Source organism: Camelus dromedarius, chromosome 1 (assembly GCF_036321535.1).
Source record: "Camelus dromedarius isolate mCamDro1 chromosome 1, mCamDro1.pat, whole genome shotgun sequence".
NCBI lineage: Eukaryota > Metazoa > Chordata > Mammalia > Artiodactyla > Camelidae > Camelus > Camelus dromedarius.
In genome coordinates this window covers 123,002,203-123,014,218 of record NC_087436.1, presented here as the reverse complement: position 1 = coordinate 123,014,218, position 12,016 = coordinate 123,002,203, and the positions used below count along the sequence as shown (strand labels likewise).

The window sequence follows — 12,016 nt, the reverse complement described above, 5'->3', positions numbered from 1 at the left end:
ACTGAAGGCGCGGACGATGGTCCGCACTTCTAGCAATACGGTATCTTCTCACTGAAGTACAGACGCTGTTCCTTACACACAGGCCACTGCCCACTAACAAAGCACAGCACCGTGTGAACGCAACTTCCAGAGGCACCGGGAGACAGACGCCACGGGACTCACTTTGCCGCTGCATCTGCTTTACTGGTCTGGATAGAATGCGCAGCATCACCAAGATGCCTGCGTGTGGAGACACCAAGGTCCAAAAAGAGCCACACGGTCCTAGAGAACCAGACGTAAGCCCACCGTGAAGCCATGGTACAGAAGGCAGAGAGAGGCTGCCTAGGACCCCCAATGACGCACCCAGAAAGACCTGCCCCCCAAGCGCGAAGGAACGACCGAGTGAGAATGCAGCGGGGGGAGCGAGGTCTGCCCTCATGCACTGAGCGGGCTGCTGCTGCCATGAGGGGCACAGCACTGCCTGAGAGGACACCCACATGCCCACGAGCAGGACGACACAGGACGAGCAGTGTTCTCAGAAGAAAGCCCACTGAATCCACACATCAGCTGAGACTGACCACCAAGGGCCAGCCAAGCACGGGCACAGGGCGACCAAGTGCTGCGGTGGGAACGTCCCCAGCCATGCCCCACAGCATCCAGGGGCCACGCCCAGGACACGGGCGTCCTGAGGCTCAGAGCAGCGCCGCTGGCTACAGGCACAGAGTGGGGAGCCACCAGGTGCAGCGCACTGGCTCTGCTGAGCATGGACGACCCAAGGTGGATAAGCCTCAAAGTCACAACACTGAGCAACAGCTTGACACGAGACCCTGCACTGTGGGTCCCTCACGTGATGACCCCAAAGAGCAAAAGGCAAAAGGGCATGAGGAAGGAGCAGGGCATACAGCAAAAAGTAAAGCAAACAGCTGTCACTAACAGCAAGAGGGACGTGGGGCCCCAGGGCTGACACTTGTGTCTGGAACATACGGATGCCCAGTCCACAGCCCGCGGCATCCAGGGGAGCCAGGCACAGCTGCAGAGCACGGAGGGGGCCAGCCTGGGGGAGCCCCGGCCCCCGCGTCCTGCCTGCCCTTCCAGAGCACCACCTGGGAGGCTTGGAGGGAGTCCCAGCACTGGGCCGCCGCACACACGCAGCACCGAGGAGAGGAGTCAATCCCAGGCCAAGCTCACAAACACCAAGTCTTCACTAATGCCATCCTTCTAGTCTTTCACTTTCCTTTAAGGAGAAAAAAATACACACACACACACACACACACACACGCGCGCACAGCACGTGAAGCACAAGAGTCTCGATGGCACGAGGAAGTCACCAGCCGCACGGCCGAGGGCAGAGAAGGCCTTCTCCCTCCAGGACCACCGCCGCCCAGGTGTCCCTGACAGCCCTTCTGCAGGCCCGGGGCCTGGGAAGTGGCTCCCATCCCACAGGTTTCTACAGCCAAGTTGACTTGTCACCTTACACCAGGCCCCTCGGGTCCAGGAACAAACAAGAAAGGCCAGACTCATCCGAGGTTCACGTCCATAGGAAGGTGCCATGCCCACGGACAGGGCTGTCAATGCCCATCTGACAACCTACTCAGCCACCGGGCCGTGGGGTGCGCTGTGCCTAAGAAGAGCCCACCACACAGAAAACCTGGGGAGGGCAACCGGGGGGGGGGGGGCAACCCGGGGAGGGCAACCTGGGGAGGGCTGGCCAGACTGCATCTGAGGTTGCACTGAGGGGCTTTAGTCCTGCTGAGGCTGCCGGGTGTTTCCGCTGCATTAGAAACATCCTTATTTCCATGAAAGCACCTGGAGAGAAACAGCATGTCTTGGGTCTGCTTTAAAATTCTTTAGCGGGGAGGACCAGGGGGCCGCGGCCACCCTGAGACGTGGTCAAAGTTGGGGCACTAGCTTCGTGGACACTGGGTAATTAATAAAACGAGGCCAGAAACAGGGAGAAGATATTTGCAACACATGTAACTTTAAAAAGACTGTTGTAAGGATGTACAAAATCAAACCAACAGACAATAAAAAAGGGGAAAACTAGACAGGTAAGCAAAGATCGAAGGCACCAAAGAGCATAAACACAGCAGAAATGCTCGACTTTTTCGTTAATCAGGAAAAGGCAAAATCACTACTCAGATGCCCCCCAACCAGGCAGCAAAATGACAAAGGGCAGCTCCCCGCACGGACGAAGCCCCAGGCCTAGGACATGTGGCATCACTGCAGGAGGCAGCCCTGTGGTGAAACGCAGGCCCTGGCTGTAGGCAGCAGGGCAGGCCAGGCTGGGCCCCAGTGGGGTGACGGAAGGGTGGCGGCCAGAGCAGCAGAGAGGAGCAGTCACCGTCCTCCTGGTTCCATGCCAGGGCCCAGTCCTACCCTAGCATCAGGGCCCCCGCCCGTGCCCACACCGGCACCCGCAGGAGAGGAGCACCCCGTGGAGGCCTGCTGGGCGTGGGGAGGGGGCCCTGTGTGCTCCAGCCAAGTGGGAGGACTTGGGGAGGGCTCTGCTCACGGCTAGCAGGCCCGACAGGTGCAGGGGCTGGGCGGGCATGGCGTGGAGGGAGGGCAGTGGGGCCGTACCTTGAGGTCTCTGTGGATGATAGGTGGCTTCTGCTTGTGCATGTGCTGCACCGCTCTGCATGTCTGATAAAATATCTTCAGAACAGTATCGCACGAGAGCGGACCTTTAGACTCAATTTTCTTTAAAAATTCCACCAGCTGCCCTAAAAGAGACAATCACCAGGGAGCTGTGAGTACTCCACCCACCTCGGGCCTGCGCCCGCCAGCCACACCCTCCTGAGCCCGCTGGGGGGTGTGCAGCCCCCACCAGGGCGCGGGCCAGCGCTGGAGCGCCCCGTGGGAACGCCTGCCTACCATCGGCTTGCCCCTCCCTGCAGAGTCCACGCAACGTGGCAGCTACGTGGGAAAGGAAGACAAACGTGCCCAACTCTCCAAGTACCTCTAGGGAACAATCACTGCGTCCTCCACTAACTCTTAAATCAATGCAACACCTCCGTCATCACACCCTCCACGTGCACACAGATGCGGAACGGAGCGTGCAGGGAGAGCACGACCAGACAGCGAGGCTCTGGGCCCCAGGACGCTGCTCTCAGGGGCTCCCCACCTCAAGGCTGTGCCTCCCCATCTCTGTAGCCCAGGAACCCTTAGGCCTGCTGTAACCGGCCACAGCCCAGACCTTGAAGCCGGGCACCTCAGGTATAGGGTGGCCGGCCCCCTCCATGACTATGATGGTCCCAGCCTCCACAGGCTCCCACCACCCCCGGGCCCCGGACCCCCAACCCTGTTCTTGCCCTGGACGTCTCAAAGCATCTTCCTAGAGTCCAGCCTCTCCCCAGCCCCGTGCTGCCCTCTCCCTGGTCCAGGGCCCAGGCCACCTCGGCTCCCTTGCTCCCAAGGCCCACTTCACACACTAAGGGCCCGTCCCCGTCCTGCTCGATGCAGAGCCAGGGTCACCACACCTAAGGGCCCACGATCGGCACTCACTCGTTCTCTCCAACCTCACCTCCCACCATCCCCTGTGCTCATTCCCCTCAAGCCACAAGCCTCCTTTCTGTCAGTGCCTCAGGACCCTCACACCTGCAGCTCCTGGGCTCCCGAAGCTCCTGACCCGACCGTCGCCCTCCAGGGAGCCCTCTGCTCAGCCTGGCTGATGTGCACCCCTTTCCCCAACATGTGGAACTGCCCGCCCTCCAACTCTGGACTTGGGTTGGGCTCTGTGCTGTGCCCTAGCCCTAATCCTCAGCGGGGCGGGGGCCCCAGGGGGACAGGGGTCCTAAGAGTAGGTGGGGCCCCCAGGATGCGGGTGGGGCACAGGCCTCATGAGGTGTTGTTGAGGGTCTGGAGCAAGGGTGACAGACTAACTGCCAGGCTGGCTGGGGACGGGGATGTGCTGGTGCAGGGCGGGGCACCGCAATGTCAGGGTTCACTGGCCTGATGTTCAACCAGAGTTAAGAGAGGTCTTTTTAAATTAATTCCATCGGTGGCAGAGCAGCCAGAGAGAGCACTGTGGAGGGCGAAGCCTTGGGGAACCAGGAGGGTGCAGGCTCCGCCGAGCATACCCACAGCCGACCTCCAAAGACCTGACGTGCCCTGTGTCAGGCACTACCACGCCTGCCCTGCGAGCACCCTGAGGGTTCAGCCTGGGCCTCGCGCACCAGCCCAGGCAGGCGGTCCTGCCCGCGCCACACGCAGTGGTGGGCTTCACGAGATCGCAGCATCAAGGATGCCCCGACACATGTGGGCAACCAGGCCCCACTCCTGGCACCTCCTGCACTCCAGGCCCGCACGCACCTGCAGCAGGGCAGCCACAGCCTCTAAAACCGAACATCAAAGCCAAAGCATCCTGGATGGTGAACGGGGAACACAGCACACGAACCAGAGACACAAACAGCCGAAAACACAGAGACACACGTCCACTGCCAGCAGCAGAGCACGAGGCAGACGGGGACCAAGTGGGCGGGGCGGGGCCTCCAAGGGGAACACGCCGCCCCACCCACAGGAACGGGGGCAGCTCAGGGACCTCCAGGTGTGGGTCCTGCTGCACTGCAGACGGGGCCCAGCCCTGAGGGCCGAGGCAGCTGCCTAGCTCCCACAGGCCCAGCTCCCAGCCTTGCCTGACTATTTCCTGGCCAAGCTCCTTCCTGCTGCCCCAGAGCCCACGAGGGTGCCAGCGCTCACCCTTCCTCCCAGCGCCAGCTCTGCTCTCGCCCCCAGGGCAGGGACCCCGGGGGACTCTCCCCCCAGTGCTGGGACAGGCCGTGGCAGGGTGGGGGTGCAAGAGCTCCCGCCAGGCAGCTAGCCACGCTCTTCCACTGGGACCAGTGGGTCTCAGGAGCGAAGGCCCCAGGCGCACCCTGCTGTCGGGGCTCAGACCCGCTGGAACCTGACCTTTGCAGAGCTCCATGAGCAGCAGGAACTCGGCCTGCCCCGTGTCCGACTCCTCTTTTCCTATTGATGCTGCAGAACAAAACTGGACGATATTGGGGTGACCTGAAAGTTTTTTCTGTGGGGATCTTGTTAAAGGAGAAGGTATAAGCCTGCACGTTTGAGAACAAACATGTACACAATTCTAGGGCACTAAAGTCAAAACACCGAATCCAAAGAGTGCACCATGGCAGGGTGTCAGAGCAGTAAGATGCGGGGGGGTGGGGGCAGCCAGGATGCAGGGGGTGTGAGCAGGAGAAGGACAGGCTAGGGTGAAGACCCCAGTGGGCTGGCCACACCCAGCCCCAGCCAAGCAAGGCAGCAGCACAGGGTGCGGCAGGGCTGAGGTGTGACGGTACACGCAGCCACTCAAGCCCAGCGAGGTGAGCGCCCTCAGCCCAAGCGGCTGGCAGGCTCACAGTGAACAGTGCTTCAGGACAGAAGAGAACTGATTCTGACAGCAAAGGGCAAGGCCCCAGCTTGGGGAGAACGTGTGCAGGAGTGGGGAGCAAGCAAGACGGGCCCTCTGTGCACGGACACCCAGGCCCCAAGCGCTCCAGCCAGGGTGAGACGTGAGACAGACCCCGGCCCTGAGCAGAATCGATATGGAGCCAGGCCTGGTGAGGGGCTGGGGGCACAGCCACTTGCCGGGTGCCGTGGGCCACATCAGGGAACGAGGGGCAGACGCAGGGCAGAGGCAGGGGTCGGCCCACCCCCGGGGCCTGTAGACCTCTTGTCAGGGACGCCCACCTCCACTCCCAAAGCTACAGACCCTCCCTGTTTATCACCCTGAGAGTGAAGAACAAGAAAAAAAGTCCCTTGTGCGAGACACGCCACAGGGAAGCCCAGTGAAAGCACATCGAGAAGGGTGCCGTCAGGAGCCGGGCACAGGCCCCGCCACGCGACCAGGTCTGCGCTCAGTCCCCAGAAAGGATACCATGAAACAAACTTCCTGAATGATGGCTCTGTTCTTCTCCTCTTCGTCAGACAGTAATCTCTGTATCGGGAAAGAACACACGAGAGAAGATGAAAGATTTGCTCTTTCCACGCTGCATCCAAGAGAACAAACACAACGCATCTAAGAGCTCACCCTGCCTAACTGTGTTCTAACGTGGACTCATGTAGAAACTTGACAGAGGTTAAAGACCCTCGGAAATGGTCACGATCCAAGGATGCAAGAAAAACTAAAAACAGGAGGGTTTTCTTCAAACAGGCTAGAGGGAAGGGAGGGGAGACATGGGTCTGGCTCTGGGACAACACAGTCCAAGTACGCCCCCAGCTCAGCTGTGCACCAAGACCAGCCCTCGGCGAGTCTCAAGACAAACCAGCCTGTGCGCCCAGCACCCGACGTGGGCCAGATGCCCCCCGCCCCCCATTTACAGGTACACTGTGACACGCTGTTTCACATGAGTGGCTTTCAAACTCCTGGCATCTGTGGAGCCCTTATTTTGGCAGTTTCAACACTGTGAGGTCACCCTCCACCCTCCACTGGGTCCCCGCCCCAAAGCTGGAAGCCACAGCTTTAAAGTCCTCAGAACTGCTGATGGCTTCACGCTGAAATAAACAAATAAGACAAACAGACACAGACTGTAAGAAAGAAACATAAAATAAAGAATAGGAACAAATCTCTGAAAATGTCACTTGGAGATCTCCTTTAAAACGAACTAAAACCCCATAAAAATGCTGTCACCCTTTTTACCTTCAGTGCATACTCTCTGCCACTTCCCAGATCCTGAGCTTCATATACAAATGCAAACCCTCCTGAAAGTCAGAAAAATACACGTGTCAGTTCAGTGCTGTGATTTTACTCAAAAATGAGCTTAAAAAATGTCTTTACTAAGTAAAATACAGGCTGGGCTTGTGGCCGCAGTTTGTTTTCTACAATAGTAATAAGCCCCAATTTGTGTAATATTGCCCTTTAAACATCTTGCTTTGAGGCAGGAAGGAAATGAACATAAGAACGAGATTAATGAGGGAAAAATCAACAAAACCAAAAGCAGTTCTCCAAAAACAAATCAATGACCAATATCACACATGCACATGGACGAAAGAATCCTTAAAGCGTTAATTCTAAATAAAATTCAGCGTTAGCAAATCAAACCCAACAGCACACAGAAAAGCACAAAACATCACAACTTAGTGGAGTTAGTTTAACAGTGAAAATCAATGTAATTCTGTTGATTCCATTTGCTTCGCTTTTCCTAGCTCCCTATAGTGGGGAATGACATCATGAAACCCACAACTCTCAGCAAAGGCGGGAGAGAAGGTGAAGGGCAGCTCTGAGAGACACACAGGGACCCCACGCTCAGCGGTGGAGACCAGAGGCCTCCCACTAAGATCAGGGCCAAGGCAAACGCTCAGCACCTTACTGGAAGTCCTGGCCAGTGTAATCAGGCAAGAAAAGAAATAAAAGGAATCAGATTGAAAAGGAAGAAGAAAAATTGTTCTTCTTTGCAGGCAACATGATTGTCTACGTAGACAACCTTGTACCCACCCCCCCAAAAGTAACAAATGAGTTCAGGAAAGTTGAGGGATGGAAGTCACACGTGAAAAGTCAATTTTACTTCTACAGACCCTAGGTTAGGCAAACATTTCTTAGATATGAAAACAAAAATATGATCCATAAATGAAAAATATGATACATGGACTTCTTCAAAGTCCATCTGAAGAACTTCTGGTTTTTGAACTATACCATCGAGAGGGTGAAAAGACAAGCCCCTGGGTGTGGACTTTGCCAATCACACACCCAGTAATGGTCTTCTACCCACAAAATATGAAGAAAGCTCAGTTCAACAACATTTTGATGGGCAAAATACATGAAAAGACACGTGGCCAAGATAAACAGCTGGCACGCAGGCACATGACAAAGCGCTCCATGTCCCTGCGCGTTGGGGGAAGGCACACTTACACCACAAGGGCCTGCTGCACACCCCTCGTGTCGTGCACCCTGCTGACCCTGCTCAGGGGACACTGAATGGCACGATCAGTTTGGAAAACAGTCTGGCCTTCTTGACAAGTTAAGCACACACCCCCTCCACAGCCCAGTCGTCACTGCCAGGTATTTCCCCGGGAAGAATGGAAGCACACACCCACACAAAGACCTGAATACGAGCGTTCACAGCAGCCTTGTGTGGAACTGCCCAAGCTGGAAACAACCCACCGTACACCAGCAATGAGGCAGGAGCCCGTTGCCCCTACAGGGAGCACGCTCACCCCTAGGTTGGACAGGTACCGCCAGCACGTGGCACGGGACGCAAAGACAGCTGCTGGAAAGAAAGGGCCAGGAAGAAGTACACGTGTCCACACAGAAAGCCCCAGAACACACACACGATGTGCGGCGACAGAGGCTGGCCCGCAGCAGGCCAGGGGCCCACGGCGGTGGGAGGGGGGTACTGCGCTGGCTCCAGATGGCTCCCACCCTGATCACAGCGGTGGCTCCACTGACGTGCACTCAGCTGCACATGTTCAAAGTGTTCTGACACATATGTGCCAAGTTCCTGTATGTCATTTTTATCTCAAGACAGACATTAAAAAATTTAAGTAATAAATAAATCCACATGAAAAATAGATGAAAGGAAATAAATGAAAATCCATAAAATAGATAGTAGAAATAGGAAACAGATGGCTTCGCTGGTGAGTTCTATCAAGCACTGAAGTGAAGAAAGCACAACAATCTTGCACAAAGTCTTTGCCAAGATAAGAGGAGAAAATAGTTCCCAGACTATTTTTTGAGGCAGAGAAGACAACAAAGATACAATTACAGACCAAAATCACTCATCAGAGTGGGAATAAACGATCCTCAGGAGAATACCAGCAAAGTGATTCTGGTGATATGCAGTGAGGACAGAATGCTGTGACCACGTGGGCTCCACCCCAGGAGTGTTGGCAACACTGGCTCAACACTAAACAGCAATCAGTGTACACACACCATTAACCACCAGGGAAGGAGGATCCCGAGTAGACACAGAGGAAACATCTGTCCACATGTAAAATCCATTCGTGATTTTTTTAAGTAGTGAAGTAAAAACAAACGTTCAACAAACTCGGAATCAAAGGAAACTTCTTCAACCTCAGCAACCACGGAAAACCCACAGCTAACAGAAGACTTCCAGGTGTTTTCTTTCTAGGACCAAGAACGACACAGGGATGCCTGCTCTCAGCTCTAGTACGCTCTACTGGCGAGCCCCGTCAGCGCAAGAAAGCTAGAAAAACCAACAAGGAGCAGGAAGATCAGAAAGGAAGGACTAAGACAGTGCTTACTTACAGGTGATGGGTTGTAAAGCACACAACCTCAAGGACTCTACCAAAAATCTCCAGGACTAAAGAGGGACCTTAGCAAGGTGACACAGTCCTGGGGACCCTTCTCTGGCCTCTCTCCCAGCTGCAGCCACACGGACATGGCTGCATTTCCTCAGACTCACCAAGCCCATGATCGACCGGGTCCCGTCCACCGCCACAGCCCCGCGGGGGCACCCCAGCCTGACTCACCCCTCCCCAGTGCGCCCCAGCACTTCCTGATACCTGGTGCTGCACTACACTCACTGGGATACCTGTCTGCCGTCTCTCCCACCAGGCTGTAGACTCAGAAGGCACAAACGTCACCCAGGTCGTTCACATTTGTGTTGCCAGCAGCTAGAACAGTGCCTGACACACAGCGGGCGGGCAATCAGAAATGTGTACTGAGCAAAAGTCCCAAGTGAAAGCAATTTTAAGATATTAAAACACAGCATCATTTAGATTACATTTAACGCCCCAAAAGCGTATCAGGCGCTGTCTGTGCGCACAAGAACACGCAGACGAGGTATAAAACACGAACAGGAAGCGTGTGCACTAATTCACGGTGTGGCTGCCTCTGGAGAGAAAGAGAGAGAGAGAGAGGCAACCAGGAGGCAGAGGGGCCTGCAACAGCACCTGTGACGCCTGAGTTTTTACAAAGGTTCCGGAGCCAAACGTGACTTTTCTTGCTGAAAAAGCTAACATTTATTAACTCTAGATAGCGGAGACAAAATTGTGTGTTCTGTTACTCTTCATACTTTTCGGCATTTCTGAAATTTTTCCTAACTTAAAAAAAATGCCCCATTTCAAATTCTGTTACACAGCTACAGCAATTAAGCCCGTGTGGCACTGGTGGAGGGACAGAGTCGTAGATCAATGGAACAACGGAGAAAAATCCAGAAAAAGAGCCAGACAAATATGCCCAAGTGATTTCTGACAGAGGCGCAAAAGCAACCCCATGGAGGAAGGACTGTGTTTCCACCAACGGTGCTGGAGCAACCGGACATCCACAGACCAAACAAAAAGAGCTTCCATCTAAACTTGACACCTTGCACAGTAACTAACACAGAGTACGCAAATGGGAGGCTATGAGCCTTTCAGAAAAAACCAGGAGAGAAGCCCTAGAGACCCAGATCCCTGCAGAGGCCTCAGACCCAAAAGCAAGAGCAGGGCTCACACAGGAGACACTGGCAGACCCTGTTCAGAGGACAGAGCGCCCAGCTGCAGCTGCCAGAGAAGCCTGCAAGCACTTCTGATGGAGGACTCGCATCACAACCCACGACAAGCTCTCAAAACTCAAAACAAAAACACAATTTGAAAGCAGGCAAAAGACACAGAGACACTCCCCCTGCAAGGATGGGCGGGTGGAAACAAGCACATCACCATCCTGGAGGGAGACGCGCCCGACAGCCCCCGTGAGCGCTCACTGCACAGCTGTCAGAGCGAAGGGAACACGCAACAGAGCGCCGTCAGGACGCAGAGAGACCGGATCACCCTGTGTTGACACAAATGTGCCCCCTGGACATCACATGTTGAAGCCCCAGCCCCCAATGTGCTGCATCTGGAGGCAGGGCATTTAGGGAGGTGATTAAAGTTAACTGAGATCCTAGGACAGGGACCTGATCCAACAGGCCTGGAGGAAGAGGGGAGACCCCAGGACAGCCCCTCCACTGATCTACACAGAAGGTGCCGAGCGCCCACTGAGGGGAGGGGCCTCACCAGAGACCACCCTGCCGGCACCTGACCTCGGACTCCAAGCCTCCAGGACCGGAAAATCCACCTGCTGTTTACGCTACAGAGTCTGTGGCCCATTCAGCGGCTGAGCAGATGAAGACACCCACCCGCTGCCGGTGGGAACGGGAAACAGGGTGGCCCCTCCAGAAAAAAAACAGGTTGGCCGCTTTCTCCACAACCAAACGTGCAGCCGCCACATGGCACCATGCCTGTGCTCTTGGGCATCTGCTCCAGAGAAACGGAGACGTGGGTCCACATGGAAACCCACACACCAACGTTTAGAGCAGCTTTATTTCTATTGCCCAAAAAATCAGGAAACAACCCAGATGTCCTCCAGGGAGCAAACAGTTGAGTAAAATACTGTACATCTACACCCTGCATGCTCTGCAGCAACAGAAGGGGACAAACGATGCCACACAACCTGACAGGTCCCCAGGGAATCATGCTAGGCAAAAAAGCCAATTCCAACAGCCCACACGGCATGATTCCATTTCCACAGCATTCTTCAATGACAAAGTTTCAGAGAAGGGGAACAGAGAAGTGCTTCCCAGGGGTCCAGGAGGTGGGAGTGGCACGAAAGGCACGAGGGGCCCTCATGGGGATGCGAACACCAGCTCCCAGCTGTGACAGCAATGCCAGCTTTTCAGGACGCTGCCGTGGGGAAGGAGCTGGTGCGCCGGGATCTCTCTGCATCACTGCTTACAACTGCATGTAAATCTGCAACTCCCTCAAAACGAAGAGTTCAAATAAAAACGGTAACACTAGCACGTAACACACAGGAAAGAAGGCCACGCTGGGCACTGCCGAGACCCTGTCCTAGGCAGCCGTTCCTGTGCGCCTTGCGGAATCGGGACAGTCTCACCTCCTCCTCCTCACACACGTGTCACGTGTTATACGAGGACAGGACTCAACGTCTGGAATAACAGAAAACTCCCACAGCTGCTGCCCAATAAAAAGTGGGGAAACGACCTGGACAAACATTTCACACACACAAAAGACACACGACTGGAGAGTCAGCAGGTGAAAAGGTGTTCGTGTTCCACGTTGTACCACCAAGGAGGCACAAATTCAGCCACTGTGCATG

At 55.3% G+C, this 12,016-nt stretch overlaps 1 protein-coding gene across 4 annotated transcripts in view; it reads right to left on the bottom strand.

The window, feature by feature from the left end:
- Positions 1 to 12,016, bottom strand: part of GAK (cyclin G associated kinase) — a 49,456-nt gene that overhangs the window by 32,759 nt on the left and 4,681 nt on the right. For 3 of the 4 annotated variants that reach the window (XM_031439230.2, XM_031439239.2, XM_064489072.1), the window contains exons 2-5: positions 6,623 to 6,684; positions 5,861 to 5,920; positions 4,888 to 5,002; positions 2,560 to 2,702 (exon numbers count right to left, since the gene is read on the bottom strand). In XM_031439230.2, the coding sequence (XP_031295090.2) occupies positions 2,560 to 2,702; positions 4,888 to 5,002; positions 5,861 to 5,920; positions 6,623 to 6,684 (380 nt within the window). Of the gene's footprint in view, positions 1 to 2,559; positions 2,703 to 4,887; positions 5,003 to 5,860; positions 5,921 to 6,622; positions 6,685 to 12,016 lie in introns of those variants that run through there. The other variant, XM_064489074.1, reaches the window with a different exon arrangement.